At 41.0% G+C, this 27,438-nt stretch overlaps 1 protein-coding gene across 1 annotated transcript in view; it reads right to left on the reverse strand.

Moving 5' to 3' along the window:
* Positions 1-27,438, reverse strand: part of PLPPR1 (phospholipid phosphatase related 1) — a 78,267-nt gene that overhangs the window by 16,037 nt on the left and 34,792 nt on the right. The window contains exon 3 of the mRNA XM_056848001.1: positions 5,790-5,922. Within this exon, the coding sequence (XP_056703979.1) occupies positions 5,790-5,922 (133 nt within the window). The remainder of the gene's footprint in view (positions 1-5,789; positions 5,923-27,438) is intronic.

Consider the following 27,438-nt stretch of genomic DNA (forward strand, 5'->3'; position numbering starts at 1 on the left):
GAGTTGCCCTTGAGAGACTTGCTACAATACAGGCTACAATAAGATGCCATGACTGATCATATCAAAGGCCAATGAAAGTCTAACAAATTAGCAGGAAGGGACTGTTGCTGCAGATCAGCCACCCATTTAAAACTGGTGTGAAGCCAGATTGGAATGGGTCAGGGAAAGAGGCCTCATTCAGAACTTCCTCACATTGCTTTGCCACCAGTCCAAATATGGGAAATTGGAAACCAATCAAATATTGGCCAGGCCTTCCACAGACGAGCAGGATCTTTTCTGCAGAAGTGACAGAACTATTTTAAGCTCCTGAGGGAAATTAGGTTCCAGCAAGGAGGTGTTATTTATCCCGCTCTCTCAATTCCTCCTGGCAGGACTTAATCAACCATGATGGGCAACCCTCCAGTTTGCAGGTGGCGGCTTACACAGCTCCAAGCAATCTGCCAGCATCAGTCACGGTGAGCAAACCAAAATGATCCAAGCCACTGCACCAGATGTCTGCTGCTAGTGTTGCTAGTGCCCTGTATCTAAACTGACCTCTGTTGGCAAAGACACTAGAAAAAATGTCACAATGTGCTCAATGTCAGCTCTAGCCTCGTGATAATTTCATGAATAAATTCCATGAGATGCTTAGTCCAGAAAATCAGGTTTATTCAGAAAAGTCAACAGGTTTCAGAAGCCTAAAAGTCAAATGGACTCTAATGCAGGCGATAGGCGGTTACAGAACATAAGTAGCAAAACGAAGACAGATAACAGGGCACCGTGGTAACCGCCCCCCCCCCCGGAGACCAGAGGAGACCCATGGGGCACTCGGCGCTTCGCACGGCGCGAAGTCTAAACAGAGAACAAGGGGAGACCTTGAACGAGGAACACAACAGCAGCTGTCGAAGGCTTTCATGGTCAGAGTTCATTGGTTCTTGTCGGTTATCCGGGCTGTGTAACCGTGGTCTTGGTATTTTCTTTCCTGACGTTTCACCAGCAGCTGTGGCAGGCATCTTCAGAGGAGTAACACTGAAGAACAGTGTCTCTCAGTGTCAAGTATGTAGGAAGAGTAATATATAGTCAGAAAGGGGTTGGGTTTGAGCTGAATCATTGTCCTGCAAAAAGTATCAAAGGTAATGTGCTAATCATTGCCTCATTAGCACATTATCTTGATACTTACAGGACAATGATTAGCACATTACCTTTGATACTTTTTGCAGGACAATGATTCAGCTCAAACCCAACCCCTTTCTGACTATATATTACTCTTCCTACACACTTGACACTGAGAGACACTGTCCTTCAGTGTTACTCCTCTGAAGATGCCTGCCACAGCTGCTGGCGAAACATCAGGAAAGAAAATACCAAGACCACGGTTACACAGCCCGGATAACCTACAAGAACCAAACAACAGCAGCTGCTCCCAACCACAGCATACCATTCCCAGGACTTGCTCCTGACACTCTAGATGCTTCTTCCAGGGGGTTGGATCTGGGATCTAATAGAACTGTAAAAGCTCTGTCAAATAAGGTTCTGCTGATGCAATCGTGACTCAGCAGGACCACCTTTCCTCATATGTCCCTGTGTGGCACTCTTCTGGAAGCCACCTTTGACTTGTTTCTTCGAAGAAGGAGAAGAAGAAGAAGAGAAGAAGAGGAGGAGGAAGAGGTAGAGGAAGAAGAAGAGTTGGTTTTTATATGCCTACTTTCTCTACCTTTTTAAAAGAAGAATCAAACCGGCTTACAATCGCCTTCCCTTCCTCTCCCTACAACAGACATCTTGTGAGGTAGGTGCGGCCGAGAGAGTTCAGAGAGAACTGTGACTCACTCAAGGTCACCCAGCAGGCTTCATGTATAGGAGTGGGGAAACCAATCCGGTTCACCAGATTAGAGTCCGCCGCTCATGTGGAGGAGCAGGGAATCCACCGTCTTAACCACTACACCACACTGGCATCTGCTGGAGCCCGTTCCTTCCCACCCCATGGAACAAGTTTCTTAATTAAGTGAGGGGCCCACCATGTTTAAAAGGTTTCAGAAGGCTCTGAAAGTCAGTTTTATTTGTAAAGGTATATTCTTGGGGAGTGTTGGTTAATCACATCATATTGTATTTTATGTGTTTTTAATCTTGGCATTTTAAACTGCCTTAAACCACAAGGGAAAGGTGGAATGTAAATATTTAAATAAACATATAATTAATCGTGACCTCATATGCTTGGAAATGAGCCGTACGGGTCCTAGTATACTAGAAAGTTGGCACCCTCTGTGATGGAGGGACCGGTCACTGGAGCATGATCCTACCAATTGCCTCCAACAGCCATTCAATGCAGGCTGCTAGAAGAGAATGGACAGAATCCCTCAGATCCTTCAGTGCCCCTGACAATCAGGGCTACTGTATAGGCCTTTGGTAAGGATTATTGTCCTAATGTGTGCAAAGCTCTTGGAATATGTTATTAATACTATTGTTATTGTGCTGGAGCCCCGTGGCGCAGAGTGGTAAGCTGTAGTACTGCAGCCCAAGCTCTGCTCACGAACTGAGTTTGATCCCGACAGAAGTCGGTTTTGGGTAGCTGGCTCAAGGTTGACTCAGCCTTCCATCCTTCCGAGGTCGGTCAAATGAGTACCCAGCTTGCTGGGGGTAAAGGGAAGATGACTGGGGAAGGCACTGGCAAACCACCCCATAAACAAAGTCTGCCTAGTAAACGTCGGGATGTGACGTCACCCCATGGGTCAGGAATCATAGAATCATAGAGTTGGAAGGGACCACCAGGGTCATCTAGTCCAACCCCCTGCACAATGCAGGAAACTCACAACTACCTCCCACACACATACACCCAGGGCCCAGAATGACCTGGTGCTTGCACAGAACGACCCGGTGCTTGCAGAGAGGAACTTTACTTTTACTGTATTGTGCTGGGTAGCTTATTTCATGGTAAAAGAAAGCAATGCAGAAGTGGTACCCTTACCATTCTTTGCCCCAGACCACAGTAATCAAAAGGTCTGCATTTATACAACTCAAAATTCCTTTCAGTCATTCAACCACACAAAGGAAAACTTATGTCCTTTCCCCCTATTACATAGTTCCTTGGTTGGTAACTCAAGTTGAGCAGTTGAGCAAGGGCATATTCTTCACTGTTATACTGCAGAACGACTGGATGGAAATCTTCTAAATTACACATTTAATTAATGCAATAAGAACACAGCAAATCAAAAACTGCTCTCAGAAGACCTTCTGACCATTCATTGTAGCCGAGTGTCCCACTATCCTCTTCACTTACATATCAGAACCGGATTACAAATCCACTGCTCTGAAGCTGGCCAGCACAACATAAGGCCTGTAGACCTTATCTCTGTATCTATTTGTGACCCTCAGGGGAGTTCCAAATGCCCTTGGTTTACAGATATTTCCTCAATCTTTGTGGAAGCATATAAAGCCCATTTAAGACCATCAAAAGAGCCAGTGATGTATAGTGGTTAGATCAGGTTTGGGAGATGTAGATTAAGAACATAAGGAAAGCCCTGCTGGATCTGACCAAGGCCCAACAAGTCCAGCAGTCTGTTCACACAGTGGCCAACCAGGTGCCTCTAGGAAGCCCACAAACAAGACAACTGCAGGCAGCATTATCCTGCTTGTGTTCTACAGCACCTAATATGATAGGCCTGCTCCTCTGATACTGGAGAGAACAGTTATGCCATCATGACTGGTATTCATTTTGACTAGTAGTCATGGATTGCCCTCTCCTCCATGAACATGCCCACTCCCCTCTTAAAGCCTTCCAAGTTGGCAGCCACCACCACATTCTGGGGCAGGGAGTTCCACAATTTAACTATGCGTTGTGTGAAGAAATACTTTCTTTGATCTGTTTTGAATCTCCACTCTTCCGTGAAATTCACTGGGTTATCTTGGGCCAGCAGATGACCCCATGTTCTAGTATTATGGGAGAGGGAGAAAAACTTCTCCCTGTCCACTCTCTCCAAACCATGCATAATTTTATAGACCTCTATCATGTCTCCCCTCAGCCGCCTTCTTTCCAAGCTAAACAGCCCTAAGCGTCTTAACCGCTCCCCATAGGAAAGTTGCTCTAGTCCCCTAATCATTTTGGTTGCTCTTTTCTGCACCTTCTCGAGCTCTGTAATATCCTTTTTTAGGTGTGGCGGCCAGAACTGTACACAGTATTCCAAGTGTGGTCTCACCATAGATTTGTACAAGGGCAGTATGATATCAGCAGTTTTATTCTCTATTCCTCGTCTAATTATGGCCAGCATGGAAATTGCCTTTTTTACAGCAGCTGCACACTGGGTTGACTTCTTCATCGAGCTATCCACTACCACCCCAAGATCCCTTTCTTGGTCTGTCGCTGCCAGCACAGATCCCATCAGTGTATATATGAAGTCTGGATTTTTTGCCCCAATATGCATCACTTTACACTTACATTGAATCTCATTTGCCATTTTAATGCCCATTCTTCCAGTATGCAGAGATCCTTCTGGAGCTCTTCACAGTCCGATTTTGTTTTAACCACCCTAAATAATTTGGTGTCATCTGCAAACTTGGCTACTTCACTGTTTAACCCCAACTCCAGGTCATTGATGAACAGGTTGAAAAGCACCGGTCCCAACACAGATCCCTGAGGCACCCCACTGCTCACATCCCGCCATTGGGAGAACTGACCATTGATTCCTACTCTCTGCTTCCTATTTTTCAGCCAACTCTCAATCCATAAGAGGACTTGTCCTCTTATCCAATGACTATGAAGTTTGCTTAGCAGTCTTTGGTAGGGGACTTTGTCAAAAGCTTTTTGGAAATCCAAATACACAATATTTCAAATGCTAGTTTCTTAGCAATTAACTTTATAAAGTCTCTGGGGAATGGAAAGAGGCAAATGAAACATGTCTGTGAAAGTTGTTTTGATCAGACCTATGATTCTTAAAACACACACATTAAAACCAGCCATGTGGTGGTGTAGGATCTAAATGGGTACCACGGCAGGAGGAAAGGGTCAATTCTTATTTTTTTCCTGATCTTGATCCCCCCTGAGCTGCTGTTTGCGGTGGGGGGGGAGCCATACAGATGATCGTGTATGTTTTCCTCTACAGGGGAACTATACAAATGTACATACATATTTTCCTTTGCAGGGCAAACAGCAGTTCTGGTTGGGGTTGCCAGCGAGCAGCTGGCAACTGGCAGGAGCTGTGGGGGGGACATGGTAGGGGCACCATCAGTATGGTGGTGTTTCTGGGGAAACCCGGAAGTGATGTCATGCCACCCTAGGAATGGTCAGAAGCTTTTACAGCAGCTTGATATCACTTCCAGAGACACAACACTGTCGCACCAATGGTATCTGGCAACCCTAGCTCAGATCTCCACTTGGAAGACCTATTCATGGATCTCCAAGCTTCTTGGCTAGTTTGCTCCTTAGTGCGTGTTATTCACTAAGTCATTCATTCACTGTATTTATATCCTGTATTCCCTGCCTCCACCTCAGTAGCTTCCATTTATTTGTCCATGGAGTCAAATTTTAGACTGTACAGTTTTAGGGGCAGGGATCTGTGTTCTTGTGCTCTGTCCAGCACAATGATGGTGCTATACAAATTATGATTACTATTACAAAGATCCTAGATATAAACCAACTTTATACAATGGGTTTTGGTATGTGTTTAGCCACTGCCTTTAAAAAACCCTTGGCTTTCCCTGTACATATTCCCTTCAGAGAGAGAGAGAGCTGTGCAAATTCTGCTCAGCTAAACCTGGCTACTGCTGCAAGGGTTGGCTCTTTTAGTTTTTGTAAGTGCGCTGCATTTCTCATGGCTTACCTATAAATCGAATGATTCTCCGAAGTAATGGGTTCAGGTAACAGCATTCTCCTGTCAAAATTGTTTTCTCCTGGACAATCAGGCTTTCTCTGGTAGACTTGATGAAATACATGGATATCTCTCCAATAAAAATCTGCAGAAGGGAGCAGGTGGAAAAAACTAGAGTCACAAAGGACAATCTTATAGTTGTTGAAAGCTTAATAGCCAAAATTTGTTTTTGCCACTGGAATCCACTGTCTGCAGCTAAGAAAAGTCACTTAGCAAATGAGAATTCCCACACATGTATTTGTCAAAGTAACCAAAGCTGCTGAGTGTAGGGTTGCCAACCTCCAGGTGGGGCCTGGAGAGCTCCCCAAGTTACAACTGATCTCCATACTAAACAATTCCCCTGGAGAAAATGGCTGCTTTGGACTCTATGGAATTATACTCTACTGAGGCCCTTTTCCAAACTCCTCCCTCCCCAGGCTCCACCCTCAAATTTCCAGGAATGTCCCACCCCAGAGCTGACAACCCCATCCAAGAGCCAGAATGGGCCCTTAGACAAAGATTCCCTCTGTATCCCCCCATACCACTACCAGATCCAACCCATTCATCATATCAAAACATATTACCTGACTTGACCAGCTCCACTGGCCTTTGGGGTAACCAGGCCCCCCCAAATAATCCCCTCCAAGTACTCCCCTTTTAGCAGCCCTGAACGTATCCAAACGAATGACCACTATGCATAGACTCCCCCTCCCCACTACTCAAATCCAATTTGGTGAATGTGTAAAGCACTGCCGAGTCGCAGTAGACCCATGGCGATCCCAGCAAGGGGCTTTCCAGGCAAGTGAGAAGCAGAGGTGGTTTGCCATCGCCTTCCTCTGCAGAGTCTTCCTAGGAAATCTCCCTTCCAAGTACTGACCCAGCTTAGCTTCCAAGATCTGACGAGATCGGGCTACACCATGCCGCCTTCCCTCCCAAATCCAACTTGAGCATCCCATAAGAACACACATGATGGGCTTGAGACCCTGGTGAGCTGCTGCTAATGACAGCAGACAATAATGAGATAGATGGACCAATGACCTGGTTCAGCACAAGACAGCTTCCTAATTTTCCTGGGTCTCCTTGCTGAAATCTCCTCCTGGCAAGCTCCTTTCACTTTGATACCCTTACGGTGGCTTGCTGCATAGGCTTGAGTGCTATGGGATGCCAAACCTGGATTCGGCATAACTGAGAATTTGTGGAGCTACATATTTAATGTCAGAGGACATGAGCAGAATGAACTAAATTAATCAGGAGGAGGATGTGTTGGCAGCTGAAGAGAGCAAGCATGTGAAAGAAGAGTATGAGGCACCCTGTGAAACCATCAGCTAGGAAAATCTGAAAGGAAGGTTGAGGACAAGCTGCAAATTACAGGCATTCTCCTCCTCAGGCATTTCCACCTCCCATTTTCAAGGCTCAACACCACAACCCTAAAGACTAAGGGGGATTTTTCTCTCTCGCTGTAATGAAGTCTCTCCCGCTGAGTAGGACTACAAAATTAGAAGCAGACTCCACAGTATCTTCTCAAAGACCAGCTAGGGAGGGCTGGGGGAAGGATGATTAAAAACGCTGAGAAGAGTTTGATCAATATTCACTTCTCCTCGAGCCTGGTGGACCGAAAGAAAAAGAAAAGAAAAGAAAAGGAGCTTGAAGTAATCCTACTGATTATAGGTCTGCCTGTTTTTATATATTTTGTAGGTTTATTAATTATTTATTTAAACGCCTGTATCCCACCTTTCCTCCTGGTTCAAAGAGGCTTCAAATAATAGTTAAAACATCCCCAGCTAAAACCAAAGATAAAATAGCAAGTCCCAAATCCCTCTCTCCCTTTAAAGATCCCTGTCATTTAAACCCTCTTAAAAGCCCTGGCATACAGAGAGGCCTTGCAGAGCCTCCTGAAGATCTCCAAGGAGGGGCCCCCCTTCACCTCTTCATGGAGCCCATTCTGCAGAGCCAGAGCCATGATGGAAAAGGCCTGGGCTCTGGTTGATGCCAGACAGGCTACCCTAAGTTGTGAGATAGCCAACAGATGGCTGCCTGATGACCATAGTTTGCACACAGGGATATATGGAAGGAGTCAGTCCTTCAAATATGTGGGTCCCAGGGCTTTAGTCATAACCAGCTATTTGAATTGAACTCAGAAACAGACTGGCAACCAATGAAGCTGTTTCAAAATGGGCAACATATGTTCCCTGCAGCTAGCCCCTGACAGCCATTCGGCTGCTGCATTCTAGACCAGTTGAAGTTTCTGGGTTGTCTTCAAGGGCAGCCCCACATACAGCACTTTACAGTAATCCATCCATGAGGTTACAGATGCATGGATCAGCATGGCCCAATCGGGCGAGTCTAGTAATGAGAAAGTTGTCGAATCAAATGCAGCTGATAGAAGATGCCCCTGGCCACCATGCCCATCTGCATTTCAAACAGCAAGGCGGGGTCCATGAGCACACCCAAGCTCTTAAATTTGCTCTGAAAAAGCCAATGTCACTCCATCTAGGACAAGTGGCTTCAGTCCCTCTTTCCTTTTATCCCTTAGAAGCTCCTTGATCCATTGATCTTGAGCAGCATATATCTAGTGTTTGAGGGATATAAGGACTGAAAATAATCTTGCCACTGACAATGTAAAGGTATTATGTCAGACACAGAGGCATTAGATTTGTATGTTAAAAGGGGGGAGATATAATGTGATCGAAGTTCCTCATAAAAGCGGCATTCCAAAAGGGCATGAGCTAGTGAATCGATAGAGCCAGAAGAGCAAGGACAGGTCCTGTCTGGATATGGTATATTCAAAATTCTGCCCTGCATAACCATAGAGGGGTTAGCATTCAATCTAGCTAAACAGAAGGCTCTAGAAAGATGAGGAGTTGTCAAATAAGATGTATAAGCTGACAAACCACGTGGTGGTGGTATTCCGAAGAACTGGGATGAACAAACACAGTGAGCACGAAAAGTAGTGCTGTTATAATCAAGCTCTTTAATGCACTTTTTAATTTTGGTGAAAGCTTCAGTTTTCCCAAGATCTAATAACATATCCTGCGAGAAACCCAACAATGACAGTTTCTCATCTAAGATTTTTTGCCGTGAGGATTTAAAAAGGTCGTGCTTCAGAGAAGCTAGGAACCCCTCAGTGCTAAAGCACAGTTTAAGGTGTAGTTTAAAGGCGGCCAATCATGCCCTAGCTTCGAGTGACATTTGGCCAAACTCGGAACGAAGAGTAACGCCAGCAACACATCGAGAGGCGTTTAGGAGTTTTCATAAGAACTGAAGCAATGGACGATCTATAGATTCATTGACACTGTTATCCAGATGGCAACACCAAAAAGAATAATTGGGATAATTTTTAGATTAAAAACCTGAATAGCCCCTGGAATATATTTGCCACCTTTGGTGTGGAAAAAGTTGACAATAGCACCAACCCCAGGTTTAATTTTGTTGGACACTGCTTTTTGATGGACATTCCAATTTAAGTTATGGGAAAAAAGAATGCCAAGATAAACAAACTCCTTGACTTGCTTCAGTCCCTCTAGAATATCAGCCTTCCCAACCAGCATTACCTCTGTCTCATATGGCTTCAGCTTCAGTTTAGCCACTTGACCTTAAAGTTTAGCCAGACTGGCCTTAAAGCACCAGTTCAGAATGAAGACGGATGCATCTGGAGGCTTGGATAATTAAATATAGAGCTGGGTGTCATCTGCATATGGATGACACCCAACCCCAAAGCTCTGGGACAATCTCATTCAGCGGCCATGTATATATATTAAAGAGCATGGGTGAGAGAATACAACCCTGTGGCAACCCACAAAATTAATTCCACCGAGTTGTTCTGCACCATCATTGGAGATTCTTTCTGTTTAATCAGGCAAAAAAGACTGAAACCACCGAAGGGCTACGCGATGAATACCAGCTCCATATTCAAGCAGATGGATAAGAATGGAGTGGTCAACTGTATCAAAGGCTGCTGAGAGGTCCAACAGTATCATCAGTGAAGCTTGTCCCTTCTCCAACTTTAAATGAAGATTGTCCACCAGTTATGCTGGCCAATGGCCATAACAATAAATGGAAATGTTCACCAGAGTACCTGAACATTTTCCATTGGTGCAAAAAATGGGTGCCCAGGGCCCTTTCAAGTCAGAAAATGGTATGGGGAAGAAGGCTTAGGCTGTAACTCTTCTCACACCCCTGCACATCTGATTTTTTTTTTTTTTGAGAAAAATGAGAGTATAACTAAAGGAAGGGCTCGAACAGGGAACCGTTGTTTGCAAACAGAAGTATTAGGAAAATATAGATGGCCTATTAGAGCAAAACCAATCAGTTCAAAATGATGCAAAGTTGAACTGGTATAGTCAAAGAATTGACACAATCCATATGGGTCAAAACATTCAAAGAGGAAGCCAATAATTCTTGCTTCCAAATTCCCTCCCCAAATTTCTTTGCTTTGGGGAAAAACAAGACTTGTGTCTGAGAAAGTATCATTTAGAGACTTACAGTGCAAAGTCAAAATAAGAAGGGCATTCAGTTTCAAATTGGAGGGGAGATTGATAAAGACACTGCTTGAAGCAAGATTTTCCTCTATGGCATGCTTCATGATTTGACAAGACTGGATGGCATCATGCAAAAATTAAACATTAGCCTTTGATAAAAGAATCTATTTGACCCCTGTTAATCATCTATCTGTGATCTAAAGAGCTGATGCATTTCTGAGTTTATTGGTTTAAAGGTGAACCCTGTGCTTTGTTGAAAGGATAACCTTACAGCAACAGAAGGGGATCAGAAGACCTGGCCATGTTATTTTATGGATTAACTGTATGCCATTGTATTGATGGTTTTACGAAAGGATTTAATACTTTGTCTGCATGTGTGTGAGGGAGGGTGTTAGTGGATGATCTTGCAGTGCTGAAGTGCCGATTTGACAATAATTCTTCATATGCTAGAAAAATTGAAAGACCATAGAGATATGGCAAAAAGCATGAGATGTGAGTCACAGAGTTTCTGGTTCGTAGCTACCACAGCCATTACTCACAGGTGGTGCCAGATGACCAAAGTCATTCAGCCTCAGGTTGCCATTTGTAATATGTCTAACCCTTTCGTACTTCCCTCGCTAAGGTACTGGGGGGGGGGGCGCGACTGTTTCTTGCTTACAGGCAGCCTGCTAACCTGAAACAACTTCTCACCCACAACAGTAAACTACTTCACAGTAGCATGAACTCTGGTACCAAGGCCTGCAACAACCCAAGGTGCCAACTCTGCTCTCATATAGATCCTAGCAACACCATCACTGGACCCGGCAATGTAAGCCATACCGTCTCAGGTTCATACTCCTGCTCATCTTCTACTGTGATTTATGCCACCACATGCCAGCAATGCCCTTCCACCCTCTACATTGGACAAATAGGTCAGTCCCTGCGACAAAGATTAAATGGACATAAGTCTGACATCAGAAACCATAACAATCGGAAACCAGCGGAGGGACGTTTTAACCTTCCAGGACATTTAGTTGCTGACTTGAGACTAGCAGTTCCCTTACTAAGGGATTTCAAAGAGAGATTAGAAAGAGAGACTGCTGATTGGTTCTTGTAGGTTATCCAGGCTGTGTGACCGTGGTCTTGGTATTTTCTTTCCTGACGACTTTCCTGTAATTCAGAGACAGCTGAATTACAACTAATAATGAAGTTCAAGACAATGCATTCTCCGGGATTGAGTAGGGACCTGGGATTCCTGTCTCATTACCAATGCTGACTTCTCCACGCCTACTACCCCTCTGCATATCACACTGGATCCAATCACATCTGCAAATGTCATTTACCTGGTATTGACATTTACATGCTATTGCGATTGGGTGTGAGAATTCACTCTTCTCTACTTAAGGATAGATGGACTTGCATTCCAGCTGTATCTGAAGAAATGAGCTGTGACTCACGAAAGCTCATACCCTGCCAGAAATTTTGCTAGTCTTTAAGGTGCTACTCTTACACTTTTCTACTGCTACAGATAGACTAACACAGTTACCCATCATGACCTTTCATACTTTAAAAGAGTCAGAATAGTGGTCACACTACAGCATTGTGGATGTCCCATTGAAAACTTGAAATGTGCCTTAAACAAACACCTCTTTATTGAAAGAGGAGGAGAGGAAAGGGGGTATAAAACTGAGACATTTGACCAAACCAGTGTTATTAATAGAATAGGTTAAGCAGCCTCAAAGTCAGGGTGAAGGAAGAAGTAATCTTCTTTTGTCTATAGGCTCCCACTCACCAACTGCAGGAACGTCTGGATGTTTGGTAAGATCTTTTTTTTTGTTCTCAGAAGCCACTTTTCCCCACAGCAGCAAGAGAAGTCCCATAAACAAAAACCCCCATGCTACCAGATGGCCACTCTTGCCTACTGCCCTTCTCACTGCTCCACAGGCTGTCTTTTCAAGGAACCCCTTTTTCCATTAAAAAAAATCTCTCTCTCTTTTTCCATTAAAATCTCTCTCTCTCTCTCTCTCTCTCTCTCTCTCACACACACACACACACACACACACCCAGAGAGAGAGAGACCTTCCGGATCTGGGGGCGAATGCCGCGGCAGCGCGACTACCGCGCTCTGGGCTTAAAGCGGCTGGGGGGTAAGGAATCTGTCCCCCAACATCTAAAACGCGGCACCCCTTGGAGAAGAGGGGATGCTGATCGGGGTGCCGGCGCGTTTCCCGTCCTAGGCGCGCTCGCTGCCTCAAAAGTGGTGGCGAGAGCCTGGATGGGAGAGTGGAGGAGCCGGCGCCATTAAAATCGCAGGAGCCCGGGAAGGCGGTTCAGAGACTCGGATCAGCAAAATAAGGTTTTTTTCTTTCTACGTTTTTATGGCTATGAAAATCTAATTCACGGAGGTGTCTGACAGTGATTGAAATAGTGATAAGCAGCTTGGAATTTCTCTTACACCCGCTAACAATATCAAAGCGAAACTTGGCTTTTTGCCAGCTGTTGCGCACTTGGAATTCAATTTGACAGCTAAGCTAAGCTAACTGTGAAATAAATCTAAGCAGACATTTGAAGGTGTTTAAAAAGCTGGCAAAGGAAAACTGAATGAAGATACAGATGTGCTAATGTATTTCTCCAGGACTGACTTTTGAAGCAGTTTAAAGTTCCAGTGGCAAATGACTTTTGAACTGATGTTTAAACAATAAGTTTCACCTCCCTCCTTTTCTTTTTACTGGACTATAAAGAGCAGCCACTTCAAGCTTTTTGATGGGAGACAAAGAAGACAAAGACAAGAAAGATACAGAAAAGCATCCCAAAACACTTATTAAGGATCCCAAATATCTTCAGATCCAGCAACCTTTACAGCCCCGCAGAAGAACTTCTGTTACTAGCCCAGCTGTCTCACCAGCCACCTATGGCTAAAAAACCTGATGCTACCCTGAACTCTTTACAGGAACTCTTGACCAAAACATTTCAGGAGGTGACATCAGTTAAACAAGAGGTGGCATCAGTTAAGCAAGAGATGGAATTGGTGAAGCAAGAGATGGAATCTGTCAAACAAGGTTTGAATCAAAACACAGCGGTTGTAGGTCAAAATACAGCTGCCATTTCTGCACTACAAGACTCATCTTTGACAGTAAGACAGGACAAGTTAGAGGCAAAACTTCAGAAACATTCAAAGGACAACAAAGAAACCAGAAAACGAGTTGATGTCTTAGAACTGTCAATGGAGGCAAGTCAAGAGAGAGAAGAAAGACGTGATGACCATACAGCAATGTTGGAGCTAAAAATAAAGGAGAGTTGGATTCGTATACGTGGTCTCAAAGAAAAACTTGAGGGAAGAGATTTAAAAAATTATCTGAAAATGCTGTTGGCTGAGTTTCTCCAGGAAGAGGAAATGATTGTGGAAGGTATGATTGTAACAACTTATAGAGTCAACTCTGCTTACGCAACAAAAAATAAAGTTCCAAGGGATTGACTGGTTCAACTCTTTTCTGAACAAGCATTTCACCAACCCACTCACAACAGAAGGCACTCTGGTGAGATTAATGAAGGAGATCCCAGGAAGATTACTGAGGAAAAGAAAAGATTTTGCAGAGATTGTGGAAAGGCTGAGATACAATGGAATACGACATAGATGGGAATATCCTCAAGGAATTTCTTTTCTCTTCAAAGCAAAAAGGTTTAAGATTACAGACACTGTCAAAGCTGAACAATTCCTAAGAAGATATGAAGGAGATCTACGTAAACCACCACATCAACCATCTAAAGACCTAGCTGGAAAGGATCTCACTGAAGAAGAAAAGGCAGCAGAAGCAAGGGGGGGGCAAAACCATCATCGTCAGAAGAGGAAGAAGATGGCTGAACTATATGTAAGGGAAATGAAAAGGGATAAGGGGTGAGGGGTGAGATTAGATTAGATTTGGGGAAAAACTAACTAAACATGGGTTTTTGTTGAACATTAAAATGCTACAGATATTGTCATGGAATGTTAATGGCTTGAATTTTCCTAATAAGAGGAAGAAAATATTTTATCACTTACAAAAATCTAAAGCTAACATTTTTTGTTTACAGGAGACGCATATGTTAACAAAGGATGTTATAAGGTTGGAGCAAACAAAATTGGGTAAATTATTTACATCATGTAACGAAAAGAAAAAAAAACTAATGGAATAGCTATGTATATCCCTGCAACATTAGAACCCAAGATTTTGTACAAAGATAAAGATGGGAGGATCCTGATGGTAGAAATTTTAAGTGGTTTCCAAAAAATAATTTTAGTTGGTATCTATGCACCCAATACTAATCAGAAATTGTTTTATACTAATTTAGCATCAATATTAGCTGAATATGCTAAAGAAAAAATGATTTGGATGGGAGATTTTAATGGTGTAATGGATCCAAGGTTGGATAGATCAGCAAAGAAAAAAAAGGGTAAATGTGAGGGTAAATTACCAGGTATTTTTAATCATATTACAGAACAGTGGGAAATGTTTGATATATGGAGACTACCTTTTATTCACCGAGACATTGTTCTCATTCATGTTTTGGTTGTCCAAAGATATTACAGGGTTATTGGATAGTCTTGAAATTTTACCTAAAGTGTTATCCGATCATAATGCGATTTTGATCAAGATTAATATGGGGAATAAGAGAAATAAACCTTGGTTTATAAATGAATATCTATTGAAAAATAAGAAGATAGTAGATAAGTTAAAAATAGATATACAGAATTACTTTTCGGACAATGTTGATAAGGAGATCTTGGATGAGATTGTATGGGATGCAGGTAAAGCAGTAATAAGAGGTTTATTAATACAACAAAATTCGAGATGGTTTAGAGAGAGGGAGTGGAAAAAGAAGATTTTAGAGAAAATTAAACAGGGAGAGAGACAGAAGAAAATTACAAGGTAAATTACTTAAACAAAAACAGATGGATAGGATAAAAAAATTACAATACCAATATGAATTTTTAATAACTTTAGAATTAGAGGGAAAAAAAGTTTAATAGGCAAAAAAAAAAAATTCAACATGCAAATAAACTGGGTAAATTACTAGCTTGGCAACTTAAATATAAAGAGAAGAAACTACCTATATTAAAAATAAAGAGGGATGGTAAAGTTACAACAGATAAGCAAAAAATTATGGAAACTTTTATAGATTATTCTTCAAATCTTTTCAGATAAAGAGTTGTTTTTGAGAAGGAAATAGAGGTATATTTAAATCAATTTGAGTGGGAAGGAATTTCACAGGAACATAAAGATTTATTAGATTCTGATATAACTATGGAGGAATTAAAAGCAGTTATAGGTAAAAGTAAATTAAATAAATCACCAGGCGAAGATGGATTTACAGCATTTTATTACGAACTTTTTATAAAACAATTATCTCCATATTTATTAAAAGTAATGAACCGTTGTTTGCAGACTGGATCCATCCCAAATACCTGGAAACAAGCAAACATAGTATTAATTCCTAAACCAAATTCAGATTTAATGGATGTTAAAAATTAGACCAATTTCATTACTGAATAATGGTTATAAACTTTTGTAGCTATTTTAGCAAATAGATTGAAAGTTGTATTGAATCAGGTTATACATGAAGATCAGGCAGGTTTTCTTCCAGGAAGATTGATAAGTCAAAATGTTAGAGTAGTATTAGATCTTATAGAATATGCAGAATTCAGTACTACACCTTTTGCAATGATATTTTTGGATGCAGAAAAAGCGTCTGATAATGTAAATTGGAAATTTATGAAAAAAAGTATTAGAATATATGGATTTTGGAAAAAAATTCAATTAGCTATTGGAAATATTTATACTTATCAAACAGCTAGGTTGTTGATCAATGGGAATTTAACATCACAATTTGAAATTCAAAAGGGTACTAGACAAGGCTGTCCTCTTACACCTTTATTGTTCATTATAACGTTAGAAGTTTTATTGAGAAAGATTAGAAATAATATAGATATCATAGGTTGTAAAATTGGGATTAATCATTTTAAGGTTAAAGCTTATGCGGACGATTTAGTTTGTTTTTTAACTAACCCTATTAGTCAAATTGTAGAATGGAACAAAATGGTTGAGGTTTATGGAAAGCTTGCAGGTTTTAAAATAAACAAAAATAAAACGAAAATATTGGTTAAGAATATGACACTTTTGCAGCAGCAAGAGCTATCAAAATGTACAGGTTTTTCTATTGAACACAAAATAAAATACCTGGGTATCTGGTTAACCTAAAATATTTCTAATTTGTTTAAAAACAATTATATTAAGATATGGCAGCAAATTACCGTAGACTTAAAGAATTGGGAAAAATACCTTTATCATTATGGGGTAGAATTTCGGTAATTAAAATGATGGTTTTACCCAAGATGCTTTTTCTATTTCAAAATTTACCAATTAAAAAAGGAACTAAAATATTTAAAATTTGGAACAAAGATATTCTAAACTTTTTATGGGGTAAAGAAAAACATAGAATAGCATATAATAATTTGATTCAATTAAGGGAAACAGGAGGTTTAGGGTTATCAGATTTAAAAATGTATTATGAGGCATCCTGTTTTGCTTGGTTAAAGACTTGGATTATGTTAGAGAATACTAAAATATTAGAATTAGAGGGCTATAATTTACATTTTGGTTGGCATGTATACTTATGGTATGATAAGGAAAGGGTAAATAAAGTGTTTAATATTCATATTGTTAGAGCTGGATTATTTCAAATTTGGAAAAAATATAGAAGGGTTTTGGAAAATAAGACCCCGGGATGGGTTAATCCAGTAGAAGCTATATGAGAAGTGGGATACATTTAAATTTAGAAATGGATATGTATAGAAAAATTATTGAATGGAAAGAGGGAAAATGGGTTTTAAGAAGTAGAGAAGAACTTGATATAAAGGATTGGTTTTTGTATTACAGATTAAAAGATATATTTAATAAAGATAATCAGCTTAGATTTAATAAAAATAAATCTGAATTGGAAAAATATTAATAAAAGGAAATAAAGGACTGATAGGAAGAATGTATAAATTATTAATTGAAACTAACTTAGAACAAGAAAGAATTAAACCAGTTATGATAAAATGGATGAAGGAGTTAGGATTTAATATTGAATTGGAAATATGGGAAAATTTATGGAAGAGAGAATTTAAATTTACAATAACCAATGAAATCAGAGAAAACCTATATAAAATGTTTTATAGATGGCATATAACCCCTGTGATGATATCTAAAATGAATAGAGGAGATACGGAATTATGTTGGAAATGTGGAAAGGAAAGAGGTACATATATGCATGTATGGTGGTTATGTAAAAACATTAAAAGTTTTTTGAAAAAAGTACTTATTGAAACTAATAATTTGATTAATGGTAGAGTAAAAAGGAAGCTGGTATTTTGTTTATTGGGAATTCCACAAAATAAATATGAGTAATAATGACAGGGTTATTTGCCAATATAGTTTTGCTGCTGCAAGAATTGTGATAGCTAAAGTTTGGAAGCAAGTGAATAAACCTTCAATCGCTGACTAGAGAGAGAAATTATGAACGTATATGAGGATGGCCAAACGGAATTCCTACATGGAAAGGACATGGAAGAATTAAAAAAAAACATGGCTAAAGGCTGCCTCATATTGGGATAAACTGGCAAAAATGGATTTTACTATGTTACTTAGTGAGTTATAGAAACTAGTTTTAATATTTTTATATTATACTGTTAAAAAGTATTTCATTATAAAAACTGTTTAGACACTTCTTCGGAAGTCGGGTGAAGGGTCACTTTTTTAAGGTGGGTGGAGGGTGAAGGGGTATCTTTTTGGATTTTATAATTTAGTAATCATGAATGTAATAATTAGTATATAAAGATACTCTTTTGATTTTCTTTTTGTATTTTTATATTAATTTTATTGTATTTGTTTGTTTTGTTTTGTGTTATAAAAATTAATAAAAATTTATAAAAGCGAGAGAGACAGACAGACTAGTCCATGCTCCAAGGAATTTACAAATTTCAAATTCCAATACCTTTATTGGCATACCATCAAGCAGTTGATCAAATAAAACCAACCCTCTGATTTACAAACTATATTTTAATTTTTTTATTGATTTTTATATAATTAAACATGGCAAAAAATAAACTAAACAACAAAAAACAATGTTAACAATATAAAAATAAAAAATTATAAAAACTAAAATCATAATACAAAAACAACATTAAAATACACAATCTCAAAAGGAGCACTTCTACATCCAATAACATTACGGTTATACAGTAAAATTTATAAAATATATAGTGCCCCGATAACCACCACCCACCTTAACTGTGCCCCCATCACCCTTAGACTTCCAGAGAGGTGTTTTGACAGTATTTCAAAATCTATTAATGTCTTCTACTATTAAAAACAAAACATTAGTTTACAATTCATTAACAATACCTGTGAAATTCATTTTCACAAATTTGTCCCAATATGCGGCGGCCTTTGACCATGTTTTTTTAAACTCATTCATATCTTTACCATGTAAAGAATCAGTAAGTTTGGCCATTCGCATATAAATCCATAGTTTTTCTCTCCATTCTTTGATTGAAGGTTTATTTTATTGCTTCCAGTTTTTAGCAATTATAATTCTTGCTGCCGCAAAACTGTACTGGCATATGACTCTATCACCTTTATCTAACTTCATGTTTGGAATACCCAATAAACAAAAAGCAGGATCTTTTTAAATTTTTGTATTAATCAACTGATTAGTTTCCTTCAAAATTAATCTCCAAAATCTCTTAATTTTCTTACAAAACCACCAAGCATGCATAAATGTACCTTTTTCAATTCCGCACTTCCAACATATATCTTTACCATCTTTTTTCATTTTACTTAACAATACTGGGGTTATATACCATCTATAGAACATTTTATATTGATTTTCTCTTATTTCATTAGTGATGGTAAATTTATATTCCTTCTTCCATAAATGTTCCCATACTTCCAAATCTATATTATACCCTAACTCTCTCATCCATTTCACCATCACTGGTTTAATCCTTTCTTGTTCTAAATTCATTTCTATCAATACTTTATAAACCCTTCCTATCATCCCTTTATTCCCCTTATTTAATATAAGTTCAAATTTAGATTAAACCCCAACATTTTATACTTATTAAATATATCCCTCAATTTATATTCCATAAACCAATCTTTAATTCCAAGTTCTTCTCTACTTTTCAATGTCCAAATCCCGTCTTTACATTCTATAATTTCTCTATATATGTTGCAATCCAAATTTAGATGCACACCTCTCTTCATAAAAGCTTCTATTGGGTTATTCCAAGATAGTACCTGTAACATATTAAAATTCAGTTAGATCAATTTTCACTTTATGAAAATATAAGTATCATCCATATCAAATATCCCACCCCCCACCCTCCCCCATTATTTTTGTTTCTGTTCAGCCTTCTTTCTCATCAGACAGGGATTCCTCTGTTGAGTCTATTGGCAGGCCTCCTCCACTTGCTTCAGACGCCTTTTCTTCTTCTGTTGTGTCTTTGACAGATGGATGTTTGGTCATTTTGTCTGGTTTGAGGAGTTCTGTATCGTACCTTCTCAAAAATTGTTCCGCCTTGCTAGTATCTGTGATCTTGAACCTTTTAGCCTTAAAGGTGAATGAAATACCTTGTGGAAATTCCCATCTAAACTGGATACCACTTACTCTCAGTCTTTCCACAATTTCCATGAAATCCTTTCTTTTTCTAAGCAGTCGCCCAGGAATTTCTTTCAATAATCTCAAAGATTCGCTGTCAGCTTTAAGAGGTGACTTGTAATGATTGTTAAGAATAAGATCATGATGACTCTTTGAAAAAAGTTGAAGTAAACAGTCCCTTGGCACTTTATTTCTGGTTGCATAAGCAGAATTGATTCTGTAGGCCGTCACAATCATCCCTTCGACAATTTCCTCCTCTTCCTGTAAAAACTCCATCAAGAGTCCTTTCATATATCCCCTCAAATCTCTTCCCTCAATCTTTTCTTTCAAACCACGAATGCGAAGGGAGGTCTCTTTAATCTTAAATTCCATCATTGCCATTTGATCTTCAGATTTTTCATCTCTCTGTTGAGAAGCTTCCAGTGACATTTCCAACATGTCCACCCTCTTTTTAATCTCTTTAGTCTCCTGTGTTGTCTTTGCCATTTTAGCTTCCACTTTCTCTTGTCTGACCATCAGAGATGTGATTGTATCTTGTAGAGCTGCAATTGCAACCGAATTCTGAGAGGTGGTAGCAGTGTTTTGACTCAGTTCTTGCTTCATCTCTGTGACATCCTGGTGTGTTTTAGTTAGCAGTTCAAACACAGAATTAAGTGTCACTTCTGGTCTCGCCTTAGGTGTCATCTTTACAGCTACTGAGGTTGCTGTGGAGGGTGAAGTCTGCAGTGCTGGCGTTGTGAAAGATACAGAAGGTCTGCATGGGGGAAGCTGTACTTGTAGCTTTGTTTCTTTGAGGAATTCTCTGGCGTGCTTCTCTTTCTTTTCTCCCATTGAAAATAGAGGCTGAGCAGGTTCCAGTTTGTAATCCAAAAAAGAAGGAGGGGGGGGCAGGCTTTCACTTTTAAATCATCAGCTTGAAGATATTTAAATCAGATAATCAAATTCAGTTTGGAGGGAATAACAATCACTTTGACATATCAGTAGATGTAGTTCATATCCGTATAGCTGTTTTCATACTGTTTTTTTAAAAAAAGTCTTCCAACACTGAAATTAACTTTTTTAAACTGCGTCACTGCACTGGCAAAAAGCCAGAAGTCAATAAAGAGCTCTTAACGAAGTTGTAATTAGCTCCAAGTTTGTCTTCCCCCAGTTTAAAAAAAAATTTTTTTTTAAAGTGAAAGTAACTTGCTTTTATGATCGGGTTCCTCCACCGCAACTCCCCGGCTACTGCTTGAAGATGGCGCCAGCGACTCGGTAGCACCCGTCAGAGCGACCACTGCCGTTTTTGTGGTGGCTATCGCTCGGATGACGGGCCGCCCGCCGGCTCCCGTTCCAGCATCCCCTCTTCCTCCGAGGGGTGCCGCTTGCCGCTGGACTTGGGGGCTGATTTTATGCCCCGGGCAGCTTCGCTCCGGAGTGCGATCCCCGCGCTGCTAGCGGTGGGGTAGTCCGACCCGGAAGTGACAAATTGTATTTTGACAGTGGGGAAGTCAACAAAGGGAAAGATAGGAAAGGGTTAAAAACCAAATGGAAAAGAATGCAAGAGATACAGCCTGTACACTGCATTTTTGTGGCAGCACAGAAGAAAAGCCACAACGTGTGGGATCTGGCACAAAGTCGAGCTTCTGGAGTAGGGTTGCCAGCCTCCAGGTATTGCCTGGAGATCTCCAGCTATTGCAAATCAGCTCCAGGCGACAGAGAAAATGGGCACTTTGGAAGGTGGACCCTATGGCATTAGACCCCACTGAAGTCCCTCCCCTCCTCAAATCCCACCCTTCTCAGGCTCCATCCCCAAAATCTTCAAGTATTTTCCAACCTGGAGGTGGCAACCCTATTCCTGAGAGTCTTATCTCCCTCCACCTTTCTTTTTTAAAGACCCAAATTTCTAGCCCTGAAGCAGCCTGAATAGTCCAGACTAGCCCAAGCTCAGAAGTTAAGCAGGGCTGGCCCTGGTTACTACTTGGATGGGAGACCACCAAGGAAGTCCAGGATTGCTATGCAGAGGAAGACAATGGCAACCCACCTCTGAATGTCTCTTGAAAACTCCATAAGGGGTTGCCATAAGTCAGTTGCAACTTGGCAGCACTTAATAATGATGACTGCAAAAATACACTTAAAGGTATGTGCCCAGACCCTGCTGAAATCTCAGAAGCAGGAGGCACTCGCAATAGCTTTCCAGAATTTGGGGATGGCATGAGCTGCATAGCTTTTTGCTATGGCTGGCAGCATGAGAATAAACTATGCAAGCAGAAGAGCGCAGGATTATGCAAAGCCAGTGAAATCTTGCCGTGTATTCCTTTTGCATAATGCATGCAAACATATTCAACGCACATTATTTGTGGACACTGAATTTTGACTGACACATGGAGTACACAGAGCCCCGATCACATCCCTGTACTCCAAGCCCAGGCAAAAGCCCATCTTAGTGGCTGTTTCCCCATAACTGGAGTCTGATGCACTTTTCAAACGTGCTACCTCTGGACAGGGCATCTCCTGGAGTCCAAATTCTTCAGGAGTGCAGCAGCGTGATGCCATGCGCCACATGGTGGATTCAATCAGCAGAGATTGAGGTTCAGTTCTATGGGCCCTTTCACACAGGACGAATAATGCACTTTCAAATCCACTTTCAATGCAAGTGGATTTTCCCATTTCACACAGTAAAATCCAACTGCAAAGTAGATTGAATGTGCGTTATTTAGCCTGTGTGAAAGCAACCTGTAACACTCTCTAACTGAACAGTTAGTCTCAGGGCCTACAAAGACTTGCAATCAAAGAGATAGATGATGTCAAAATTCAGAGCAAGAGATCACCAAAGAGCCAGTATTAGAAACCTCATTTGTACAGCTGAAACTGCAATGCGATATTACTGTTCATTGACATATTGATTAAAAATCCACAAAGTATCTGCAGCCCAAATGCTGGTTGTTGAGTCCATTATTTGGAAACAGCACATACAAGGTCTCATAATAAGTAGTAAACATACACAGGAAAAAAACTATACAGTTTCTTTTAGGGCACTCGCATAAATCTGAGCATGGTTTGCACTAAGATTACCGACAACTGCTCACCTCTATCATTTCCCTTTTTGTAAAGCAGGGTTGTGGAACTCACTTGTTACGAGGGCCGGATATGTCATAAATGTAGCTTGGTCGGGCGGGGACCAGCCAAGATCGGGACCGGGATGGTGGTGGGGTGGCTGCCTTGGCTGGCTCATGGGCTAGATAAGAGTTCTCAAGGGGCCAGATCCGGCCCCTGGGCTGTATGTTTGACACCCCTGTTATAAGGCATCTCTAAGAAGCCCTTCATAAAAGTCTTTGCCATTCCCTTCACATATTGGCTACTTTTGACAAACACACACACCCTCCTCCAACATACTTTCGCTTAAACGTTTCATTTTTTATTTTTAAAGAGCTGTGTTTGGTTCCATGCTGAGCCACATTTGGCTCTAGAGTCCTAGGCTGCAGACCCTTGAGTTGGTCACTCCCTTTCAGGTTTGTTGTGAGATTTATCTAGGAAATCCTAATGTATCCTGCCTTGGCCACTCAACAGGAAGGGCGGGAATCCCTCCTGTGGCGTCACTACCGTGATAGAATAAGGGCACACTGAATGCACAGTAATCAATCCTCTTAGGCAAACCATTAGTCTTTGATTTGGATACACAGCCACAAGCAGCGTGCTCGGAAAAAGCCTACAAAACCATGCTTATGGGGTTTATAGGTTAATCGGATGGGAGATAATGTCTGCTGACCCCATTCCACCTAAGCATAAGCAGTCTGCCTCAGAATTATGGGGGAGGGAAAGAGGAGAAAGCCAGTTTGACCAGCTGACACGAGTGAGAACGTTGTCGGTAGCTGCGTTGGTCCACAGAAAAACGCCCAAACTAAAGTTGTGAATAAGGACCAATCTAAATATCACAAAACAAGTGTGCAAGTTTGGGAGTTTCAATCCCATCTGCAGCTCAATACTGAAAAGAATCCTTCACCGTTGCAAAATGTTCACAGTGTTGAGCAGATTCATGCTGGGACCAGATATGGAAGATATGATAAAAAGTGTGGAGGCACCGTCAGGGAAACATTGGCAAAGCTTTGAAAAGTGACACCTTGAAGAACTGGGCCATGTAAACTGGGCCAAGAAGCAGAAGAAGAAGAGTTTGTTTTTATATGCCGACTTTCTCTACCACTTAAGTAAGAATCAAAACTGGCTTACAATCACCTTCCCTTCCTTTCCCCACAACAGACATCCTGTGAGGTAGGTGGGGCTGAGAGAGCTCTAATAGAGCTGTGACTAGCCCAAGGTCACCCAGCTGGCATCGTGTGTAGGAGTGGGGAAACAAATCCAGTTCACCAATTAGCCTCTGCCACTCATGTGGAGGAGTGGGGAATCAAACCTGGTTCTCCAGATCAGACTCCACCGCTCCAAACCACCACTCTTAACCACCGCTGAGAAAGGGAGTTCAAAGGCCTCATGGAAAGCACTGCAGCATATTGTAATAAGCCATAACATCAGTATACTGAGAGAAGTCTGATTGTGTACACTGTATTAGTTATTGGATGTAACTGTCATAAAGTTTAGCAAAAAAAAAAGTTTTGAAAAACAGTATAAACAAGTGTACTAGTCATCATCAATGGTTAAAAAACCCCTAACAGTTCTCATTCCACTTTCTACCCCAACCTTGAATGCTAGCATTCATGGTTGAATGTGGAAGGCTGAGGAAGTAAGTTGGAACAATGAGCAACATTCACCACTCCCTCCTCCCCTAACAGGCTGCCACTAGATTTATTTTTATGTTCATGTCAGCCTTGCCTACAGAAAGACCAATTTATAACTGCTCCTAACTACTACACCACACTGCCTGAAGAGACATGCCTCAGCAGTCCTCAAAGCCTGTAGTATGAAGTCAGCCAGAAGCCACCAGGCAAAGCAGACATAGCGACAGGATCCTGTCAACAAGTCCAGTCAGTGGCAAAGCCAAGAAGAAGAAGCCGAAGGGGAAAGTGAGAGACAAGCTCAACAATCTTGTCCTCTTCGACAAAGACATGTATGACAAACCCTGCAAGGAAGTGCAGCTTGTGCAGCTTACAAGCTCATCACAACGGCTGTGGTCTCCAAGAGGCTGAAGATCCGAGGGTCACTGGTAGGGTTGCCAACCTCCAGGTACTAGCTGGAGATCTCCCTCTATTACAACTGACGTCCAGCTGATAGAGATCAGTTCCCCTGGAGAAAATGGCCGCTTTGGCAATTGGACTCTATGGCATTAAAGTCCCTCCCCTCCTCAAATGCCCTCCTCAGGCTCCACCCCAAAAATCTCCTGCCGCTGGTGAAGAGGGACTTGGCAACCCTACTTGCTGGCCAGAGCTGCGCTCCTGGAGCTGCTCAGTAAAGGTCTAATCAAGCTCGTGTCCAAGCACAGAGCCCAGGTGATCTATACCCACAACACCATGGGAGGTGATGCACCAGCTGCTGGAGAGGATGCATGAGAAGGGTCACATGTGGTGCTTAAACTCTTCTGTTTATTCATGCAAATAAAACAATTGAACTTAAAAAAACAAACAAAAAACTACAGTATGAAGAGGACCCAGAAGTCCTGCTAAGGGTTTCCTCTTCTGTAGAGCCTCTCTTTCCATTGAGATTTTATTTATTTATTTAAAACATTTTTATGCTGCCTTTCCACTCGATCAAGGCAGAGAACGTGAAAACATTTGAACAATTAAAAACTGTTATAATTATAAAATAATTCAATAAAAACAGATAAACGAGCAACACCAGGACCAGGCAGGAGGCAAATAACCATTATTGTATGCCAAATGAAACAAAAAAGTCTTTATCCACTGGTGGAAGACACCGATTGAGGCAGACAAACTTCCCTGGGGAGGGATTTCCAAAATTGTATGTGTGTTGAAGTGTACAGAATTCTCTTAAATGGGATTCCCTGTCAGTCCCCAACCCCCCTTAGCTTCCCTCAGCTGTCAGAATTTTTACTATCAGTGTTTTAAATGCTGTCCTATACTTCACTTCCCCCATCTTCATGTGGGCTTTTATTTATTTCTTTTTAAACATAGGGGGTTACCGTACTTTGTATTCCCAGTGATGTATTAAGAGTTTGAAAACGTTATAAAAATACTGTTTGCACTTTGTTTGGCCCCTGTCTTCCAACCATTTATTAGCCGTGGTATCCAAAAACCCTTTTAAAGCGATGTTTTTAATAACATTTTCAAACTCGTAATACATCGCTGGGAATACAAAGGGCGGTAATCCCCATAGAATGAATACATATCCCATTAAACTTTCATACACTCTTTTACTATACGTTTTTAAAGAAGGAAAATCCATCCTAAAAATTATTTTGGGATGGGGAGAGCTGGGTTTGCGACAGCCCCAGTGCTAGCCAATTGGAGCCGTTCATAGCAGCCTTCTGTTGCAAACTGGAAAGACTAGTTTCCCCTGAGATCAGCCCTGGACAGGGAATTGTACATTGGTACACAATGCGCTAAATGTGCTCCGATGGAACATCATCTGTCTGCTCCATAAATTGTACAAGTGTTCGCTGGTTTACAGCTGATTATCTGGGTGTTTTTTGTAAACATCATCCCTTGTTTCCTCCCTCGACTCTTTGACAGTACCATTTTTGAAAAGAACGAAAAGTAAAGGCAAGATCGGTTTGAAAGGCGCTGGTGTAATCAAACCATCTCTACTACCAGAGGGGGGAAAAATGATTAACTTTACGAAATAAAGCACTAGTGATTGAACTGTGCACAAGGGTATTAAATGCAGAACAAGACCAAACATTAAAAAATAAAGAATGCCCTGATGAAAAGAACTAAAAAAAAAAGTCAGCCTCGAAAAACAAAAAACTAGACAAATCTGCCGGCAGTAACTCATTTTAAGCAGATTTTTAATTAAGCTACGGGCTGATCCTGTATGTTTTGGAGCACAAAGGAGCCACTGTTCACAGTGACCGTGTGGTAAGAGCACTTTAGCTCCACGAGAATAGCTTTTCAGAAGCCGGGGGAGGTTTTCAGTGTTTTCTGTGAATTGTACCATGAGGAAAGCTGAAATCTGTTGTGTGAAAAAAACAAAAAAACCACTCATACACTCAACTTGTACGCTCTTAAACACAGATCAGGCATGAGAAACACTTATTGATGCAGCCCACTCTATGTCAGTTTGTTACAGAATCTCCGGCAGAGTCGCTATTAAACCAGATAGGAATCTGAAGTTATGTGACCAATACAGTGTCAATAACTGATACTCAGGCATTGTGCATCAATCTGCAACCGTCTGCCACAAGGAGATGTATGTTGCTACGATGTGTCTTGTTAGGACAATAAGAAACACCATGCTTTGTCTTATTGTGCAGGTAATTCATGAGCCAATTCATGACTAGTGTGGCCTTTCTCAATTTGCCAGCTTCAGACTCGAACCAACTAAATTAGAAAAGAAGGAATAGGGGGAAAATGAGATCCCATCTCTCCCTGCCCGCAGAT

Source organism: Euleptes europaea, chromosome 4, assembly GCF_029931775.1.
Source record: "Euleptes europaea isolate rEulEur1 chromosome 4, rEulEur1.hap1, whole genome shotgun sequence".
In the NCBI taxonomy this organism is placed as follows: Eukaryota; Metazoa; Chordata; class Lepidosauria; order Squamata; family Sphaerodactylidae; genus Euleptes; species Euleptes europaea.